Source organism: Palaemon carinicauda, chromosome 41 (genome assembly GCF_036898095.1).
Source record: "Palaemon carinicauda isolate YSFRI2023 chromosome 41, ASM3689809v2, whole genome shotgun sequence".
Classification (NCBI taxonomy): domain Eukaryota; kingdom Metazoa; phylum Arthropoda; class Malacostraca; order Decapoda; family Palaemonidae; genus Palaemon; species Palaemon carinicauda.
In genome coordinates, this window is record NC_090765.1 from 50,212,872 (window position 1) to 50,236,273 (window position 23,402).

Here is a 23,402-nt window from a genome sequence, read left to right on the forward strand (position 1 = left end):
TGCAGAAGCGTTCGGCACATTATATTTCGTAAAAATATTATAAAGTATAGATTATCATTTAATAATAAATGTTAAAATTTTCTTATTTTACTAAAAATGAATCCTCAATTATGTATGTTATATATACTACTTAGATATAGAATATTTCCATGGGGTTACATTTGCGCATCTTTTTGTTCGTGGCGAATGGCACGTTAAAAACATTCGTGTTTATTTTTAAAGAAAATAATTTCGATCTTTATAAAAAATACTATAAAGTATAGATTGTCATACATTTATAATTGTTAAAATCTTCTTTTTAGATTAAAAGATTTATTCTTAAATAAGAATATTATACATACTACTTAGATATAGAATACTTCCATGGAATTACATTTGCTTATCTTTTTGTTCGTGCCGAATGGCACATTAATAACATTCGTATTTTAAAAAAAAAAAAGAAAAAAAAAGGAAAAAAAAACAATTATTACGACCTTGATTTCAGTACGTTCTGTGGTGATAATTTATGTCATTAATAGGCTATAGTTCTTAAGGATAAATAAACTATTTTAACCCTACTTTTAGACCGTCCTGCGGTGACAATTTATTCAGTAACAGGTTATAGTTCTCTTGGCTAAATTGTTTTTACCGTGCCACAAATGTTAAACTTCATACCAAGAGTAAATAAGATGGGAAACTAAAATCAAAAGTAAATAAGATGGGAAACTAATATCATAAGTAAATAAAATGGGAAAATAAAAGCGAGGTTATATAAGACGAGAAACTCGAACGAAAGTAAATAAGGTGGAAAGCTAAAATCAAGAGTAAATAAGATGAGAAACTAAAATCAAACTTGAATAAGATGGGGAAACTAAAACCAGGAGTAAATAAGATGGGAAACTAAAAGCAATAGAAAATAAGATAGGGAACTAAAATAAAATAAGATGGGAAACAAAATTCAAGAGTTAGTAAGGTAGGAAACTAAAACCAAAAGTAAATAATATGGGAAACTAAAACAAGAGTAAATAAGACTGAAAACTATAAACAAGAATAGATAAGATGGGAAACTAAAGACAAGAGTAAATAAGATGGGAAACTAAAATCAATAGAAAAGATGGGAAACTAAAATCAAGAGTTAATAAGATAGGAAACTAAAACCATGAGTAAATAAGATTGGAAACTAAAACAAGAGTAAATAAGATGGTTAACTAAAAGTAAATGAGATAGGAAACTAAAATTAAGAATAAATGAGATGGGAAACTAAAATCAAGAGTAAATAAAATGGGGAACTAAAATCAGGAGTAAATAAGATGTGAAATTAAAAGCAAGAGTAAATTAGATGGGAAACTAAAACCAAGAATAGATAAGATGGGAAACTAAAACCAAGAGTAAAATAGATAGAAAACTAAAACCAAGAGTAAATAAGATGGGAAACTAATTAAGAGTAAATGAAATGGGAAACTAACAAGAGTAAATAAGATGGGAAACTAAAACCAAGAGTAAATAAGATGGGAAATAAAACCAAGAGTAGATATGATGGGAAACTAAAGCCAAGAGCAGATAAGATGGGAAAATAAAACCAAGAGTAAATAAGATGGGAAACTAAACTCAAGAGTAAATAAAATGGGGAACTAAAACCAGGGGTAAATAAGATGTGAAATTAAAACCAAGAGTAAATTAGATGGGAAACTAAAATCAAGAATACATAAGATGGGAAACTAAAACCAAGAGTAAATTAGATAGAAAACTAGAACCACGAGTAAATAAGTAGGATAACTAAAACCAAGGGTAAATGAGATGGGAAATTAAAACCAGGAGTAAATGAGATGGCAAACTAAAACCAAGTGTAAATGAGATGAGAAACTAAATTTAAGAACAAATGATATGGAAAAATAAAATCAAGAGTAAATTTAATAGAAATTAAAATCAAGAGAAAATAAGATGGGAAACTAAACCAAGGTAAATTTGACGAGAAACTAAAATTAAGAGTAAATAACATGGGAAACTAAAGCCGAGTACATGAGATGGGAAACTAAAATTAAGAGTAGATAAGATGGGAAACTAAAATCAAGAGTAAATAAGATGGGAAACTAAAACCAAGAGTAAATATGATGGGAAACTAAAGCCAAGAATAGATAAGATGGGAAAATAAAACCCAGAGTAAATAAGATGGGAAACTAAAATCAAGAGTAAATAAGATGGGAAACTAAAACCAAGAGTAAATAAGATGGGAAACTAATTAAGAGTAAATGAAATGGGAAACTAACAAGAGTAAATAAGATGGGAAACTAAAACCAAGAGTAAATAAGATGGGAAATAAAACCAAGAGTAGATATGATGGGAAACTAAAGCCAAGAGCAGATAAGATGGGAAAATAAAACCAAGAGTAAATAAGATGGGAACTAAAATCAAGAGTAAATAAGATGGGAAACTAAAACCAAGAGTAAATATGATGGGAAACTAAAGCCAAGAATAGATAAGATGGGAAAATAAAACCCAGAGTAAATAAGATGGGAAACTAAAATCATGAGTAAATAAGATGGGAAACTAAAACCAAGAGTAAATAAGATGGGAAACTAATTAAGAGTAAATGAAATGGGAAACTAACAAGAGTAAATAAGATGGGAAACTAAAACCAAGAGTAAATAAGATGGGAAATAAAACCAAGAGTAGATATGATGGGAAACTAAAGCCAAGAGCAGATAAGATGGGAAACTAAAACCAAGAGTAAATAAGATGGGAAATAAAACCAAGAGTAGATATGATGGGAAACTAAAGCCAAGAGCAGATAAGATGGGAAAATAAAACCAAGAGTAAATAAGATGGGAACTAAAATCAAGAGTAAATAAGATGGGAAACTAAAACCAGGAGTAAATATGATGGGAAACTAAAGCCAAGAGTAAATAAGATGGGAAACTAAAATCAAGCATAAATGACATGGGAAACTAAAACCAAGAATAAATAAGATGGGAAACTAAAACCAAGAATAATTCTTAGGCCCCCAGTAAGGCTACATATCTAGATTTCATATGTAGGGAGATGTTTCCCTTTTCATTATCCATATTTTATTTGCTTAAAGGATGGCTTTAACTAAAATAAAGGTACTGTACTGACTTACCTCATACACTGTAGGATTTTAGTTAAAACTTGTTTTTGTAAATTACATATTCTCTGTCATGCACGATAATTCAGCTTGTTCTATTCAGTGGCAAGATTCATGGAAATAAACAAAAACTAAAAAGCTATATCCACACAATCAGGTCCAATTAAATCCGAGGCTATATTTGCCATTTTCCCAGGTACTGCCTTACATTACTGGCCTGAGTGTAACTCTTCTCTGCCGCTCAGGTGTTTTGAGCTTAGTTTAAAGGAGGAAGGGTACAGTGAAGGCAGAAATTTTCTTTACTGTATTGTTTTTATTTTACGGACATCGCTTCCACTTAATAGCTTGTTTTATTCAGAGGTATGGGAAATAAAAGATTTAGTTTAAAAACAGAAGTTTGTATAGTACTTAACTGTACAATTATAGTAATATACACCTCAGTACAGTAAGTAAGGATGTTGCGAGTTATTCGACCATGTGAAACCGGCGGTCAATTTTGTATTGGTTAGTTGCTGAAGCAAGTGACAAGTTGCCTTACCAAAGGGAATCAATTTTTAGTGGAAGTTCACTTCTCTCACAGGTCCCTTTTACTTTACCTCAGCAAAGTTTGAAGGATAATTGTATAGTACAGTATAGACTTTATAATCTTGTAAATATAAACATGTGGGGTTTTCTGTGTTTGATATGAGTCTATTAAATTTGCCAACTTAGAGAGCCAGGAATGATTTCAAGATAAATAATTTACATCACTATTGTTAATATTCCTTCATAAACTCAGTATGTGAATAGAGATTTAGGGGGATGAGATTTTGTTCCCTCTTAGATTATTAAAGGTTTATTTAAGTGGAACAGAGCCCATTAAAGGACATGTCCTCAATTCATTTCGTGGAGTTAGAATAACCAGTTATTTTCTAACTAAGAATGTGGTAATACTATGTTCAACATTCTTAAATGGCAATGCAATTAGTAATATTTATCTGCTACTTGCAACAGCTGAAATTATGCAATAAACACAACAAGTGGGTATATGGTAGTAAGCCCTAAATAGCAGCCACTAACTTTCTGAGCACCTTAGGGATCTACTTCAAAACTTTACAAATAAAAATCTGATGACTGAACTCTAAACAATAATTTTTGACATTGTTCAGCATGGCTGTGATTCTAGAAAAATACTTTCAGATGGTGTAAACAGATCCTGTAGCTAAAATATTGAGATACTAATGCTAGAGTATCGAGTCCTTTGACTGGCCAGACAGTACTACATTGGATCCCTAGTCTGGCCTATTCTTTATACATTCTCCTCTTTCCTCATACACCTGACAACACTAACCTAACAAAACAATTTTTTTTCTTCACCCAAGAGGTTAACTACTGTACTGTAATTGTCCAATGGCTACTTTCCACTTGGTAAGGGTAAATGACTCTTTAGCAATGTTAAGCAGCTCTTTTAAGAGAACACTCCATCTTGGGTAGTGCCATAGCCTCTGTACTATGGTCTTCAACTGTCTTGGGTTAGACTTCTCTTGCTTGAGGGTACACTCAGGCACACTATTCTATGCGTTTCCTTACTTCCTTTCCTCACTGGGCTATTTTCCCTGTTGGAACCCTTTGGATTATAGCATCCTGCTTTTCCAATTAGGGTTATAGCATAGCTTTTAATAATAATACAGGCTATATACAATTTAGTACATAACTGATAAAAATATTCTAAATTACAACTCGCTCATCACTGGAATTCCAAAATTTGTCTTTTGTTGTGTAACGGATATTTCTGGAAGTTTCAACCTCAAGCATAACTATATACTTACTATCAAGCTCTACTTGCAACAGGGATTAAATTATAATTCCTTTGATAGGCATCATTCCCTTAATAATATAAGGGACTTATATTATTTTTCTTATGCAGATATCACAGTAAAATTTCAAGAGTCACTACAACAGTTAAAGATTAACAATGTGTGTTTGTATTTACATTTCATATAGAAACAACACATTTGTTTCACAATATTTAGTTAATGTAAATAGTTTCCCTATGAATCAACCATGCTCTATGAATACATTTCCAATACACATCTATTTACAATAAATATACAATATAAACATATTTTTCTCACTTCTATTAGATGAACTGTAATAAAAAGAGTATGACCTGCCTTGCACTATGTATCATCAGTCTATACATTCAAACAGTCCAGTAATTATGTCATATATAACAATATTATCAATTGAGTTTTCCCACTGACTTGTCTGGTTAACCAATGATTGTAAATAATAAATTCCTTTGGAAAAAAAAAGGGGGTGGATTACACAGCTTCAGGTGAAGTGAAAAGACTAGTCATGTTCACTGAAAAAAAAAATATAAGGAAATTAAAGTACAAACTTAATCCTCTTTTGATGCATATAAATTTTTCTGCTTAGCAGCTCTCCTCTTCATCACACGTGATAGAAGGGAGGGAGATATAGTGCGAAGGTTGATGGCTACACGGTGTGATAATGGTGCTAACACCAGCTCCTCATAGCCACTGATTATGCAGCTTACAATCTGTTCAGCAACCTCTTCTGGTTTCATTCCAGATGCTGTTGTTTCGTCCATATCTGAAACAAGGGTAATCACCTCTCTTAATTCAACATCAAGCTGTAAACAGTTACTTAAGGTATGAATAAGACTTAAAACATTACAGTGATATTTCCTACAGAACAATAAAAACTTCAAGTTATTTGACACAAATGTTTTGTTAACTGTTACCAGTACCATCTTACATAAAAAAACATAGATTATTCAGTCTTTTATTCAAAATAAAAAATTTTGTGGGCAGTTGTAAATTTAATTATATATATATATATATATATATATATATATATATATATATATATATATATATATATATATATATATATATATATATATATATATATATATATATATATATATATATATATATATATATATATATATATATATATATTAGTCAAATTTTCATGGTTACCTTTATTTACATTATTGAACTAAAAAAACATTAAACAATTAAAATTACATAAACCATCTTAACATACCATATACAGAGGTTTCATTAAATGTATTTTACAGTAGTCAATATGGGATAAGAAATCTAAGGGCTACTGGTTAATGAGACACTGTTAATGGATTCAGAAACAGTAGATTGCATGAAACTGAAAAATATTCCATAAATATATTGAACTGAAAATTAAGCCATCAAATTCTGACTAATTTCTAACTTTTAATTCTTCAACATTAATTGCCCTCTTTCTACCGCCAGCCACAAGGCTAATCAAAAGGCATAGAATTCCGATCTGAATTTTCCCCTGTCATACACTATTTTTGTCTCTTATTCTTAAAAACCCTACTACGAGTACTTTTAGTCCGTAACCTGACATACTCTTCTATAAGTTAAGAAGAATAATCAGAACCTTATGAACGCTGAAGGTTGAAAACACAGTGTTGTGCCCTATCAGTGCATGGTGCAAAGGAATCAGGATTCTTATCTTCTAAAAAAATCCTATACACATAGCATTCATTAAATCTAGAGGAAGGCACACATTGTTATTCATGCAACTAAATACATATATATTTTGAGGCCATAACCTACGAAAAATTTTATATAAAATTTCAAGGCTATTTAATATGTATTTTGAGAGCTTTAAACTACCGGTAATTTTGTAAGTGGTTGAGGTGTAAACTCTATACTCTGACATTACTATGCATTAAAGAAATCATTAATGTACTGAACATGTATTATAAATTATTTACATTACAGTATCATCATTAAGATGGTTAACTAGACCACTAAGTTAAAAGTGTTAATTCTCAAAGGATGTTACAAGCTATGAGGAAAGATCTGTATACAAAATGTAGGCATAAAAATGGTTTCTGAAAAACAATTATCATAAGAAAAATTAAATGACTTATTTATGTGTAATCTGGTGTTACAATGACTATGGTCAGTGTTGCCAATCATAGTTAAAGCATGCAATAGTTTATATACACAAGAAGAAGAAACCTTACTTCCATAAGTTGAACCGTCACCAGTAACTGCATTCAAGGATAGGTTTGTGGAAATGTACCCTGGATTTATGACTGAAACTTTAACATTTCTTTCAGCGACCTCAGCTCTGAGTGAGTCAAAGAAGCCTTGCATTGCATGTTTGGATGCAGTGTAACATGACCTATTAAATAAATGAACCCATGTTAATAAGACATGACTGAGGATATTTGAATAAAATATACTGTGTATTAAATATATTAAGTTGAACACTACCCATTACCAACATTGTAAATTTCTAGGTTTAACTAAATTTTGTCATAAAAGTTCAAGTGAGTCTAAAATTTCAACAGGAACTGTCTAATCATGAATTTAACATAAAAATGAATAATTTTTTCCTCAGCACCCACGAAACTAAGATAACAGTTCTTCAAAATTATTTGACATAACTCTTGAAAGAGATTAAAGTATATGACCATTATCTTTTTATCAGTGAGATATTCCTTTTGGCTAAACTGTTGCAATGCCACTTCACTATCAGATATGCCAATCACTTGCAATATTATTCTTATATTTCTCACAAATCTAAGAATATTTAAATCCAATAGGGACAAAAATCAATTTGAGTAATCTATCATTGCAAAAAATATATTTCCAGAAGAAATTTAAATAAGGTATTTTTTCAATAGAAAGAAAATGGGTATATTAAAGAAATATGGAAAAAATCTGGAATTCCAGAGTAAAAAGATATTTGAAAAGATGATATCAGAGGGGAAATTTCGCAGAACACAAGGTAATGAAAAGAATTTTATCATGATTGAAATAAAGAGCACTAACCCTTAAATCTAGATGTGCGTTTAATTATAGAATTATCTTCTAAAACATAATATATTCTGCATTACATATCTTGTAAGCATAGATAAATCAGACTCCTTAGTTATGCTATGATGATATTTTGAATGATTATGATTTTGGAAGCGATTAATTTTGAAGATAAATCCGATATTTCATAAGTAAAAATATAGGATGATACAGTATAAGATAGGACATTGATTAGTGAATATGTTTATCGTTCTATAAGCTACACATGTTGACTATAAATTATCTTGTGGCCAATACCATCGAGTGTTCGTTACTTATCCAAGGCCAGATCCACAAGCTGCCTATAAATTGAGGTCCTATTGTATGCAGCTCTATATTTATTTAAAAAAAAAACACACTAATCTTTGCCTGGATGACTTCAATTACCTGTATGGAATTGCCAATTTTGACTGCACGCTGCCAACTGCAATAATGTGTCCAGACCGCCTTTCCAACATTGTGGGTAGAAAAGCTACAAAAAAGAAACAATAATCTAGCAATCAATATGGTACTAAAACTTTCAAGAAAATAGCATTTCTTGCACAGAGATCAGCCAGTTTCTCCAAATATGAACTGAAAAGTATATCAAGAGGTGGAATGTCAGAACATAGCACAACGTCTGAAAGATTTATTCAAAGGTGTTAGGCTCCCAGATACCCATACAAATTGCTAAATTTAACCAATACACAGTCTATACATCTACAAAACATGTTTAAAATTCTTTATAAATAAAATTAACTTTTCCTGTTGACTCCTTGCTTATGATCAGCTTAGGTAGCTATAAGTCTCCTTATTATTGACGTCTGATCAGTAAACTGCAAGAAATTAGTGAGCTGGGAATTCACATTATAATCAATGGGTGTGTATGTTGTTTTATAAATTTTTTAATTACAAACCTAAAACTTATATGTAGCCCAAATCACAACTAAAGTGGGAAGAACTGAGCTAAAAAAAAATCCAAAAATACTTGTCGACTATCCTGACTCATAGATCAATAAGAGATCACATTACCATTGGTGATGGTTAAAAAATAAAGTGAATATACAAATCTGTACAAAGGTAAAAACAAGTAAAGGTTGTGAAAAGCTCAAGTATACTGCCCCTTCATTCATCCAAAACAAGTGAGAAGAAAGCCGAGGACGACTCTACCCTTCTTGCTTCTGTGTAAACTCGGTTATAATCTCCCAACAAGAGACGCGGGGATACGCAAACAAAAGACTACAAAATGCAAATATATTGATAAAAGAAAAAACTTGGGAATGAATATTATAAAAATATATAAAACATATAAAATCTATATTGAATGAAACAAAAGAAACCGTATGAATGAAAAATTCATGAATAAAAAAAGTGGTACAGTAAAAATTAATGGAATCAAACAAAAATCTATCTTTCCCTTCACCACACCAACCCTTAAAACTCTATCCCTAAAACTAACACTTGAAGAGAATTTGCTACATGAAGGGCCTGAGGATTTCTTTGTTTTAAATTCTACCATGAAGGTCAATAATAAGATGGTCTCGCCACCATTTCACACCAATCACCTACCATGTAATAAAGTGTGAGTGAAAACAGGAGGCTTCTGGGCAAAGACCCACAATGATTCACATTTATTGCACATAACTAAAATGTTCCTCGTATTCTATTGCAATATGGACTTTTACTTTTCTGGTTTATATTGGATTGATGAATTTTGGCTATATAGCACAATACTGGGGCCTGTGGAACCATTTAGTACCCAAGAGGTTAGACAAATAATTCGAAGAAAGGAAAAAAGAAATGAGGTAAAGTAGAGGATATAGAAAGTGCAGTGAGGAGCTAAAGGAGTGCCAGCAAGAGGCAGAGGGAGTGCCAGCAATGGGCAGAAGGAGTGCCAGCAAGGGGCTGACAAAGTGCAGCGAGGGGCTGAGGGAATGCAGCAAAGACCCTTAAGTAATACCCACAGAGCACTGCATATGGTCTTACCTAATTTAAGTGCATGAGGTCTTACCTAATTTAAGATACTGTATTCATTAACTTGTAATTATTAAGGTTTACACATTGGGGGGCTACAAATGAAAGAATAACAATCAGTGGCCCCACGTAGAATAAATGGATTAAACTCTTACAGGGTTACCACAGTATATACTTTCATAAATCATAAACCACAAAAAGACACTTCAATAAATGACCACACAGAGAGAGAGAGAGAGAGAGAGAGAGAGAGAGAGAGAGAGAGAGAGAGAGAGAGAGAGAGAGAGAGAGAGAAAAAAATTTGACATGAAAGGCAAGAAGATGCCACTATGAGAAAGGACTTTTTTTATCTACCTTCAAAATAGTTGCTTCCTTTGTTATAAATGACCATTTAATGCCAATTGCCCCTGACCAAGCATAATGGCATTTTGTATATCAAAATTCATAGTACCAAGTAATAGTGCTTACCTTTTGTAAGAGCAACTTGAGCAAAATAGTTGATAACCATCAGTTTGATATCTACGCTGATATCAGTGTCTATTACAGCACCTCTGTATGATATTCCAGCGTTGTTAATGAGGACATCAATATGTCCATGGATTCTTATAAGCTCCTTTGCAACAACAGCTATATTGTTGAGGTCTTCTAAGTCTAACTCCACTACCGATGGCATATGGAGTTCTGGTGGCTAAAAAGTAGGAGGGATTTTAAGAGTTAACAAGCATAAGATTATCATTAACCTAACTTGGCAAGACTGTTATACCTAATTAATAAAATCTCGGCAATACAGTCAAATTTAACACAATTAGGGGGCTTATGAGATGATGTAACAAATTTAGAGACTTGATCATATGGCCATTGGTGTTCTATCTCAATTTATAAGAAACATATAATGAACTAAAATAACATGTAATCAGCCTATACAGTGTAGCAAAAGAAATCAAAGTTTTTGTCCTACAATCTCCATCTTTATTTTCAAATAGTTTGTCCAAATTCTTAACAATAGTAAGAAGTTAATGGGTTTGTTCTAGATAAATTATTTTCTTTTTTCTTTTTATTGAACCACAAATTATTGGGTTCACAGAACAGAAAAGAATTTGCTTCTATGACTTAATATATATTACTGGTTGAAAATAGGGGAAATCACAGGTGCTTTATATGCAAGTTCTTTGCATTTTAACTCTAGACACCTGATAAGAAAATACTTTCATACAATTATACAACAGCATCAAACAAACAAACAAAAATTAATGAGAGAACGAGAAGTAGAAGTTTGCCTTACCACATATGATTTTACAAGAGTATCTTTCAGCTTGGTCAACTTCTCGACGCTGCGAGATGCCAGTATCAAACGTGCACCCCGCTTATAGAAAGCATGGGCCATTGCTTCGCCAAGACCAGAACTAGCACCAGTTATCATAATCACCTGGAAAGTGAAGTCTTATATAAAAAATAATTAACAAAGCTCTTTACATAAAGCAGACATTTCATTTCCTTGGAAATATCCTGCACTACTTCTTCATTATTTTCTTTGTTTCCATAAGACTTTGGCTAAACAAGGCAAGTGGGTTACCAGACTAACAGCTTTTCGCAACTGAAGAAACACACAAACAAAGATCTGTATGGTTCATTTTCTGGGATCAGCATAGCAAATAATTTCCAAAGGAACTATACTTATTATTGGGAATATACAGTAGTAGCAATTGTCTTATAATTATAGTAGAGAATTGAACCAAAAGAATACCAGTCACTATATTATCTTGAAATCTAGTCCAGATATTGGAATATATGTTTGGAGGCAAAACATTTTAGTATACAGTAAAGTACAGGAAAAAGCATATACTATACTGTATTAGAACTGTACTACAACCTTTAATGTTAATTATACATTTTATGGTTATAAAATTATACTAAACCTCATGGCATGGCCTGACTTTCATCTAATATTCATTATCTCTCTTACCATATTTTGCATCCTATTACCAGCCTATGGCCTCTGGAATTGTTATATTTATTTCTTAGTGTACTGTACTTGGCTTCAAATTGAACATTTACAAAACACCTTATGGGACATGTCAAACTTGCTACGGTTATCCTATCTGATTCTAATTGTATATCCTTAGTGTACAGTTTAATACCTGAACACACATATCCAAGAGTATTGCAGCTCAGTTTTTCTTTTATGTTTATAGTTTTTCAACTGCATTTAAAGAATTATTGAGAAACAGAATTTTACTACCATCTCATTTTCAGCTAAATAATGATCACCTTTTTTTTAGTTTCCCTAACAAATTGAAAGCCTTCTTTGAATGAAACACTCTTATCATATAACATGAAATAGTTATACACAGTAGTACTGTACCTCGGTGTATGAGTAACTTTCATGTACAAACGGATATGAGCATAAAAATTTGAACTTAAAAGAACCACAAAATGTATAAAAGTGAATTTCCGTGTATCATTTATTAAACGGGTACCAAAAGGTCAATTGTGTATAAAGGAATCTGCAGATAAGAAAATCAGACTGTTATTCAAATTTAGTTAATCCTTTCCGAACACCAAATCAGATCACTTGATAGACACAAAGGAAGACGGGGACAAAACATGAGACAAAACTTGAAAGGAATGCAATCAAAATGTTTGGCATGTGAACAAAACACCAAAACTGAATAAGGGGGTCATAAGGCTCTTACCCCATTCAAGTCATTTATTACCCCTTTCATACTAATGATTGAGCGCTACAGTGAGATAATGGTTATCCTCTTTGCAAAGACGGATTACGTGGGTCCCATCTTTAATATCACGGGTGCTAACAAGGAATGATGGGAGAAGGTTAGGAAGTGGTGGTGGTGGGGGGCGGCAGTAGCTGTAGTGAACGACACCTAGTAGTAAAGGGGGATTTTGAGGAGGGAGAAGTCTAATTGGAAAGGGATCTCTGGTAGTGATATCACTCGCCCCAGTTTTAATACCCACACCCTTTAGGGGTGAGCAAGCTGGATATATTCCTAGCATTCCATGGAACTTTTTTCTCTGGTATATTTAGCAGTATTTATACCTTTGAAATGGTGCTTTAAGGAGCAATTCACGGAGCGACACAGGTTCCTCACCCAGAAATAGATTTTTCCTTCGTCAAAATCCCTTTTTTCAACATCCAACTAATTACTTTCAAGATTACAATGGCCAATATACAGAATCTTTTTCCCTCAAAATATTCAAGGAATAATTTTCAAATAAATCACAATCAGACCTTACTATTTAGTGGGTTTGACATTCAAGAATTTTATCTTTCTCGAGAATGCCTTGGAATTCCATAAGCAATATTAACAAATATTTATTCACAATTACAAAACATATCAGTCATTGTACAGAACAGACAATGAGTCTATTTGCCAAGACACTTCCCCCAATTTTGGGGGTAGCCAACATAAAAACTAAAAGAACAAAAGGGGAATTTTCTTCTATTCACTCCTCCCAGCCTGATGTTTCGTTGGTACTGCTAGGGGGTCACAGCCTACCCTACCCAGTTATACACCACAAATGAAGCTTCATATACTGAAGTCCCTACTGCTGCTACCTTAGCCCTACCGGAACTGCGTCACAATTACTTGCCATTCACTCCTATTTCTGGCACGCTCTTTTGCCTCTCATATCTATCCTCCTATCACCTACAGCTCTCTTCACTCCTTCCATCCACCCAAACATTGATAGAAAAGAAAAAATCCATCACAATATTACACAAGGGACTGAAAATTCATTATATAACATTATTTGTCTAAACTGATGTTTTTATGTCTTTTCAGTTGAGGTGCATTCATGCTTATATAATTGTGAATGCATTTTCACTAAAGACAAATGAATTCAGTTACATAAGACAAAATAGCACTGCATATTCAGTTAGATAACAGGGGAGAGTAAGCTAAGCCTGACAATGTTATATAGGTGAATTTGAAAGCTCTTGTGTAATCATGGCTTTACGTCTCTCCTACTTGGTGTTATATAACTGAGATTGCTTTCCTGTATTTGGTGTCATATAAATATGAATACTATTACTGTACATTCCTTTTTTCTTTGAAGGCTGAGGTGCACAAGTTTATTTTTTAGTTACCTAATGAAATTTGGGATGGCTCTAGGAGGGATATTAAAGTGCATCAACGATTTTCAGTCTTTCAGCATTTGATGTTGTCTCTGTTACCTACCAGACACGAATGGTAAGGTCTGACTATTACGCATTAACCTTATTACCTGTTCTTAGAAGGAAAACATTTTCACATGCTCTTATGAGATTAAAATACTTAAAATACAACACCATAGATAACTTACTTTACCACAGAGGGCTTTGTCATTATAAAAAACTTTATCGACAACAACATTATACGCTCTATACAGTACACGCGCAGCTAACACCGGACCCATCATGGTTAATGTTGCCCAACCTGTTTTGGAAGAGAGCAAATACCATCACTTTAATTTGCAACACAAAAGAAAATCAAAGAGCTTATGAGATATTAAAGTATATGATTATATATTTTAAGTTTTCTTTAAAAAAAATTACAATGCAAAGTTGCCAAACCAAGTTTGGCCAGAATCTGAAAAGAGAATTGAAGAAGAAATTTTCTGTCATTAAAGGTATAATATCTATCTTAAAACAGGTACATCAATGAATTCAAGAAACTTCAAAAAGTGGAGGGTTCCATATCTAAGGTCACACAGATTGACCCTTGAAATCACAATTTTCACACTATATTTATGGAAACGAACCCCAAAAATAGCTACCTATAGCATTTATACCATGTCTTTTAAGACACCCACATCACTCACACTGAACCCTCATATATAGTCTTGAATACCTAAAAAAAAAAGTGTCCCTTCATGTGCCTTGCACAAAAAGAAGAGAAGCACACCATGGATCCTTATAATTAAATTCATATACTGTAGCCTGAATGTGAAATGGCAAAAAAGGGCTGGAACGGGCACTACTTATGACTGTTATGTTTATACTACATATAAATATTTCTATGGTAAATAAAACTATATTCTTTTCATTCTAAACTCATAAATCTTATTGAGAAAATTATTTTAATGCTTATTACTTGAATGTATGAAAGTCACTCATGTTAGTGACAAAATAATATAAAAGGAAATATCAATTCTAATCAATAGTCTATTGTTATGAATACCACAATACACTTGAAATCTTTAAGAATACTGTACCTTGTTTTTATTACTAGGATTAATTACTAAAATAATGTACCAGATAAATGTTGGTCATAAGTGGAAGATGTGAACATATACACATGACCTACGACTAATCACCCCTCTCCACCCAAGGTAGGGGCAGAGGGAATTAGACAGTGGCTATTGACAACCTAAAGACCAAATTCATATGTCACAGGGATGTTTAAGTAAATTTTTTTCTTAATTAAGCATTTACTTGTATTTTATCTGACTTATGGTTTACATAAGATAAATCTGACACAGTTTGTGCAACCAAGTGCCTGAAAGAATTATGAACTAACCACAACAAAAACAAAATTAAGTTTTCTCTTACTAATAATCTTCTTGATCCTGAATTTCAATTTGTAAATGAATTTGCATAACTAGAACGCAATTTTCATTACTATATCTCTAATGTATTCAAAAGGAGTTCCTGCACATTTCACACCCTATTTCATGAAATAACACCTAAGCATTTGGGTACTTGTATGAAATAATTCACAAAATGAATGAAGTCTGACAACACAATACACCTCAGTCACATATTTAAGGTCATGGCAAAGAACATTTCACATTTTATCCACTTGTTACATCAATAGAGAAACTACTAAAGTTTATGTACTTCTTTCTGCAGCTTTGCTAACTGAAGAGTGATGGTCCAATTTGATGTGGGTCGAGCTTAATGGATCCATGGTCTTTGCTTGTTGGTCAACACTTGCAATGAAGCTTTCTCCACAAGTCTGCTCTTATATACCAACACAAAATTCTACATTCATGCCATAAGCTACCAAAGTAAATATGCCAAAAACTCACATATTATAATAAAAATAATCTATCCTGAAAAAAAAATAAGATCTTTTACTCATGAATAATAAGAATACATTTACTATCAAATTATATTGACCATTAACATATTCTATTCCCATAATTGAACACAATCCAACCACTGGCAACCAGAACTGATGACGGAGTTCAACAAAATGTACAAAAATTAAAACTTGGAACTTCTTAGGCAGGATGACTCAGCCAACAAATATTACTAAGTTAGTCTTCTCTAATAGAATGTGGGTTAAGCTTCTGAGAATCATTCAATATGACCTAGTCAGAATGCAACAGATATACAGTATAATGTACAGTATATACATACATACATACATATATATATATATATATATATATATATATATTCCTTTTTATTCTGCTTTTCCCTTTGACTAGTTACCGTAATACACTACAGCATTTCTAAGTCCTGCAGAGCTCTCAACAAAATATATGATCATTATGCAAAACTTTACATGAATTAAGCTAATCGGCAAATAAAAATTTGTCAAATGTTTCAGTTTCCCATCAATCTTATGTACAGCATTAACATCACATGACTCTAAGTATTCAAATTTATTTACAATTAACACATGGGAAAGTCATTATGAAGCAACTGATAAATAAAAATATGATTGTTAATTATAGTTTCTGCCTTCCACACGAGTAATCACAAATAATGTCATATATAGGAAGTAAGTTACATAATGTTAACAAAGCTGGAGTGCGCCACACCACAAGCACTATGTTCTCCCGTAGAGTGGCAACTTGAACAATGCAGTTTGTCGGGGGGTCAGTCCCTAGAAATTTGTCTCATTTCCAACTTAATTACAGTAAAATTCACACGATGTTCAGATCAATAAACAGATTAAACTCAAGCTTGTATAAATGATTTTCTTCACGTGAAATGATGTGGCGCTGATATTTCAAGAAGAGAGCATATTCAATGATAAGTCTTTTTAGTTCAAAAATATTTTCAATAAAAGGTTAAAAAAAAAGGCTTTCTACCTTTTTTATCTGCAATGTGGACAAAGGGTAACATGATTATTTCTTACCAATCAACCAAGGAAGTGAGCTCCATAATGCCAAAGCCCATGACTGCTCAAATGCAAAGCCGAGACAAGAAAGAAAACTGGGCCATCTCTTCCGAACACACTGCATTACTGAATGATCTACGGGATGACTGCTCTCACTTCTGTCTTATATTATCCTGAAAAATAAATCCATTGCTTAGTAAGTTGGCTAAAATATCGTGGAATTCAATAAAGTAGTTTATATCACAACACTGAGAGATAAAAAACTTGAGTTTACAAACTTGTTACCAACTTCAAAAAAAAAGATGACAAGTCTAAATTAAGAAAAACCAGCTTGTGCAGTGAAGGGATAAATAATAATTTGAACACCACTATTACAAATCTAAGTTTTGTGCCATTTCTTCAATGTCCATCCCCTCTGCAACAACATATTTTACCAAAGTTTCGCTAGTTAACTCTTTATAGTAATCTATAACCTGTTATAGATTCACAGAGTTGTAGTGAGAGCCAGGGAATAGTCAACCTGTTCACATGTTTAGGAACAAAGAAAGCTAGCAGGTGTGTAACTGGACCAAGATCTAGTGTGAGTCACATTCTCTTCACTTCCTAACCAGAGATAAAGCTACAGTAAAAGTATGTTGGTTGTAAAATTCTTGAAGGACAAACCTTTTAAAAACTACCATTTAAAAACTACCAACCACATCGTAATGCCAATAAATTGATCATATAAACAGGGATCTTTTAGTAACAAAAGATCTGAAAACATCTGCAATAATACACAATAAAGGTTTAAAGGTCGCTCATGAATGGCAGAGGCAAGGAACAGTGACATTGCCCTAGAGACTCTCCATATTACATATGATCAGCAGCCAAGCCCCCTCTCCACCCAAGCTAGGACCAAGGAGGGCCAGGCAATGGCTGCTGATGACTCAGCAGATAAACCTATAGGCTCCCCAAAACCCCCTACTCTTAGCTCACATGGATGGTAAGGTTACAGACACTAAAGGCACTAACGAGTCTGAGCGGGACTCGAACCCCCGTCTGGCAAACACCAAGCAGAGCCGTTACCAATCAGGCCACAGCACCCCTTATAGACTAAATCCAATCCAATTAAGGACAGCATTAGGCACAATTCATTTCAGTCTACATTTATTCCTTATACCCTTTCTTATTCCAAAATATCCTTATTCCCTTCTTTATTCCTTCTAGTCATACCATCATTATCAGGGGATTGACACGTTCAGCATTCATGTATAGTACAGTACTGTAGCCATTATCTTGAATTATTTCACAATGTTTATGATGACTGTAGGATACAACTCATTATATCTAATTAAATTACAGCTGGAACTTGGTTTCAAAATATTCTAGTTTCCTAAAATCAGGTTTAAGCAACTTTTAGATTTGCTCTTAGTTGCTGTCGGAAGTTTTAATACAACCATCGAAACAAACAGTGTCTACTATTTTTAAACAAGTTGATCTAAACGTGCATAACATCAATTCATAAAATCTTTTCCAATGAATAATTTACTTGAAGCAAGATTTTTTACACTTGTATCTATTTATCAAATTAACATAAGTTCTCACACCAATATTAAAGCAAATCATTTGAATATTTTGCAACTACCTTGGTAATAAAAGTGCAAAAACAACTTTATACAACATATGAAAAAAGTAACAGCAAATGCAAGGAAAGAAATACAAGAAATTGTGGAGTAACATTAAAGCAAACTAAAGCAGTCTTTTCAAGCTATGAGTCTGCAACACGTTGCTTGTGTTTTGCACTGCAGGGGTTTCCTTCCTTTATTTCTTCCTTCACACAATTTCTTCTTTTTTCTTTTACTTATTCAATCATCCTACTGCTTAACATTCTTATATATATATATATATATATATATATATATATATATATATATATATATATATATATATATATATATATATATGGCTTCTATAGAACAATATTTACAAAGGGTAATTCTACCTTAACTGCACACATACCAAAAATTTGTATTCTACCTTAAATGTTGGTAAACAAAGAAGTAGGAGAGGGAAGTGTGTGTGTGTAAACTAATCACATAAGGTAAACAAATATAAAATAAAGGCCTAGAATTTCTTCAATGCACCAGAGAACAATAATTTCTGCATAGCCAGTTAAGTTTTAATAATCTCATCTGATAAAGCAATCAAACCATATTATGGTACAGTAATTTATATTTTAATTTCCAAGTCCATATTAATGTAAAAACAAATTACTCAAGCATATTATGGGCACAATTCACTACAGTAGCATCCAACATTTTTAATTGCAAAATCAATAAGATATACTGTACACAAAACTTAGGAAAATTTACTTTGGTAAAAAAAAAATCACTTAAACATCACTAATGAACTTTATATACTATACAGTAACTACATATATTTCACAGACAGGGTCATTTCTCTTGACATCATTGTTTTGTTCATGAATCCTACCGAGAGATTACAAAAAATTAGTTCCCTGGTGGCTCAAAAATGATGAAACGTAGATGCACGAGTGTAAACTCCGATTGCAGTTCCAGATCCTGTGGTTCCTAATCTTGGTAACCGATCATAAGTTTCCTGATTGCCGTAATGTACACGATTGTAAGGTTTCCAACCTCTCAGAAAGCAACAGTATGGTTCCCAATTACTGTACACAAACTTATAGTTCCCAATGCATTAAATGATAGTAGAGTTACAAATTGCAGTAGGTGATTGTTGAGTTCCAAATCATGGTAGATAATCATCGAGATCTCATTCGTGGCAAACGGTTGTATGGTTCCCGGTCACAATAACAATTATAAGTTTAGCAACCATGGCGCACACCTGATCCCAAGGGAAAACGTCAATTATGGAGAGAAAGCACAAGGCAACCTGTTTCGCAGGGAGTGAACACAATTAGAACGTTCTCCTAAAGACAAAAGAAACGAGTTGTGTACAAGCAAACTTCTCGCTTGTGATGGTAAGATCTCGTAGCCAGTAGACACGATGAGAACGGTCCTAGGTTCCTCTTTCTTTGTGTCATTTAATGAAAGAGCAAGGAATAAAGCAGGTGCCACAAGTTCTGAGACACGAAAGTCACTAAAGAAGATACTGTATGAGAAGTGTCTCATCATGCAAGGAAGAAAGAGAAGGGCAAGGCCTAACTTCCTACCAGTAGTGTGCACAATTGTTCTTGAAACTTGTATTGCACACAAACATGTACTTTTGGGGAAGGAATGTTCCCAGTAAATATTCTTTCGCCTCACGAAATTAGACGAGCGCAACTTCTTAAAAGGGCACATGCGAACAGTAGTGGGTTCTCAATCTGGCGATATACCGCCAGCAGTAAAGCACACTTGAGCACAAAGAAGTGTGACATCAAAATCCGATGAGTGCGGGAGTGCGGGAATTGTATTCGTGACAGGTGAACGTGCGTGTGTGCAAATAGATAGAAAAACACAAGCACGTGAATCCTGTAAGTACAAAGAATGAGTGCGAATAGACAGACTCGCGCCCTCTTTGAGGCATGCGTGAGTATGTACATGTTACAAGTCAAATTAATGAGAGCGCTAGTGTGAACAGGTGAGGTGATGTGCAATTGCAAGCAGCTGAGTGCACAATTGCAAGCAGCTAAAATGGCACACAATCATGAGCAGGTGAGGTGGCGCTCCTTAAAGAGTGCGCGATCATGAGCAGGTGATGTGGTGTCCCCTTGTGAGCACCCAATCACGAACAGGAGAGGTGAAGCTCATGTAGGAACATGTGAATGCAAAACAGGTGAGATGGTGCTTTTACAGGAGTATGATTGCAAACAGGTAAGATGGTGCTCTTACAGGAGTACGATTGCAAACAAATGAGGTGAAGGTCTCTTAGGAGCTTGCGAAAGCATGGTAGCATGCTAATGCATAGTTGTGCCCTAATGGGTGCATGCAAACGAAACATAATCTTGCCATGTCTTTTTTTATCCTTCGTGATGGATTAGGCAACAATATCCCAATGACTTTAAAAGGGTAAGAAAATTGTAGTAGTCACCTATATGTAACTGCTATCAATCGATCTTAAAGGACTAATCTTCCAAGAAGGGCAGCGCCCTTTTTTCTTCTGACCATCAGACCAACAATGGGATCAAAGTCCGGTGAATGTGTGGAAAGTCTATCAGCACTAAGAGATGGAAGAGTAGCAGAGGTGAATGAATAACTTGTTCTCCTTCTATCGGCAGTGTGCAACAACATTTCATTCCTAAGTTAGTCACACTGTCGTTACTACCATACATTAGCGATGGAATAAACAGTCTATCAAGCTCAAAAAGTGTATATCACCTGGTTACACAAAAAAAAAAGTGTTACCTACAGTCATCGGGAAACCTACAAAACCTTGCGTCTTCCTTAAATTCTCTCGCACACAATGAACCGAAAACCATAAACTAGAAGAAAAACAAACTAGTAAAACAGCAAGTTGACGGTGTCGGAAGTGCGTTTGTATTCTCAGGCAGTTGAAAACAAAGTGGCTATTCAGTATTCTGGCAGGGGGGCTTCCCCACCACCCTCCAGTAATTACCGACACCTCGTTATAAATTTTAACACCCAACGTTGAAGTCAAGCTGAAAGTATACGCCCATTAAAGAACGAGGGTTTGCATTTATGTAGGAACAAACAATATTTCACAAGAGAACCTGACACAAAGTTACGACCTAGCTTAGGGTAAGGTAAGGACATGGATTCTGAGGGGGGTTCTCAAGGAAACAATAAACAAGAGATATACTGTACAGAGATGCAGCCTGAGGTTCACATAATTTACCAGGATCTTCTAATTCAGATAAAGGTATAAGTAATGGGCCTAACTCTGGTACATACCGTAATAAAGTTTTACTAGATAACTTTAAAGTAATATGAGACCTTTGGCTGAATTATGGTCTGGAGAGGTGACTACAATACTCTGAGCCCCTAGGTAGTTACAGTAGTTAAAGTTAGATAAAGGAACCTCCATGAACTTTCCTTGCTTTCGTATTACTCACACCTATAAGGCATGTATCACAATGTGGTCCCATCTTATTGATTAAAACTAAACACGTTTGCCGTTCTGAGATAAAGTACCAAGTTCTTCAATGTGTAATAACATGTCACTCTAGGTCAGTATCACATAAGTATCACAGAACCCTCCCTCCCAGTAGGTTAGGTTGGAGAGAATGTGTTGTCTTGATGTTTATTAGTGACAGGATGTGAGTAAAGATTTACCCACTATTGTTTTGGGAGAGTCCCTTACCTCCACTAAATATAAAGGGCAGAGCTGTTCAAAATGGTCGTAAGACATTTCAATATCAAATTTACTAATCAGAAATACAACCAGGACCACTACAAGACACAATACTGTACCAATGACAAGCAGACCATTTAAGGTTCAAATACCAAATTATTGTTTAAAGCAACAATTAAAAAAAATAATAATACTTTATATAACGCAAGAATGCAGTCGAGAAAATATAATCTACAATCGATGTAAGGATATAACTTAAGGTAAATCTTTTTATGGTGCGTTATAACTAGTTAACAACATAACCTCTGTGCGGATCCCCATTCATTGAATTAGCATTGCCCATTCGTACTATAAGTTGTGGCACCCATATACCTGTGGTTTTAGTTTACTGTATTACAATAGAGTATTTGTAAAACTATTCTTACCAACATAATTCAATATAACCCTCGTAAAACACTAGTTTGAGCCCCATTACCTTGTTCGCTGGTTAATAATAATTTAGATACCTATTTTAATAAAATATACTATTTTATCCGCTCCCTACCACTTCCCCAAACCGACTCTGGACATGTTCTTGTTCACAATTCATAGAAGAACTTCTGAATTGTCCACAGGTACAGTCGTACCTTACTGAATTCATTGTAGATCTGTAAAATTGAAACATTTAAAGTTAAAGCGATTGATTCATTTATCATAGGCAATACGAGGAAGAAAACACGAGCAGGGTGATATAAGACATGTCATACTATTAGGCTTCTGACACCGACTTGCATACCGGACACTAATACATAATGCACAATATATAATACACAAAAAAGCCTACTATAACCTTGACACTGACCGTCAATTTACCTAGCACTAGAGTGTAGTTCGCAACCTTCCTGGTTAACTGTTCGTTCGTACCTCGGCAACAACATGAACAACCAGCTGAAATGACGTCTCTCAAGGACGTTGTTTTGTTTACAACAATTGATATTCCTCTTCTTCCTTTTTTTATACCAATCCTTGGAAGGAGGAGTACGCCCTTTTTGGGGGAGAGGGATTGCTACTAGATAGATATTTGGTAGAATGGTTAATTGAAAAACAAATGAGATAAATATTAAGCATTAACAAAGAGAAAAGGAGATATTCAATAAACAAGAAATAATGAAGAATTGAAATGCGACAATGATTGGGATATGG

The 23,402-nt window shown here is 33.7% G+C and overlaps 1 protein-coding gene across 3 annotated transcripts; it reads right to left on the minus strand.

Annotated features, from left to right (window-relative positions):
* Window positions 1-4,930: 4,930 nt before the first annotated feature.
* LOC137632624 (dehydrogenase/reductase SDR family protein 7-like) lies at window positions 4,931-23,208 on the minus strand. 3 transcript variants are annotated; one of them, XM_068364688.1, is made up of 8 exons: window positions 23,073-23,208; window positions 16,986-17,140; window positions 14,218-14,330; window positions 11,180-11,323; window positions 10,366-10,585; window positions 8,332-8,416; window positions 7,107-7,267; window positions 4,931-5,677 (listed from the first exon to the last, which is right to left on the minus strand). In XM_068364688.1, exons 2-8 carry the CDS (start codon window positions 17,089-17,091, stop codon window positions 5,463-5,465), a joined length of 1,044 nt encoding a protein of 347 aa, XP_068220789.1. In that variant the 5' UTR covers window positions 17,092-17,140; window positions 23,073-23,208; the 3' UTR covers window positions 4,931-5,462. The 3 variants fall into 3 exon arrangements, with proteins under 3 accessions (XP_068220789.1, XP_068220788.1, XP_068220790.1); XM_068364687.1 differs by having other exon boundaries at window positions 23,062-23,196; XM_068364689.1 differs by lacking the exons at window positions 16,986-17,140; window positions 23,073-23,208 and adding an exon at window positions 15,734-15,851.
* Window positions 23,209-23,402: the final 194 nt, after the last annotated feature.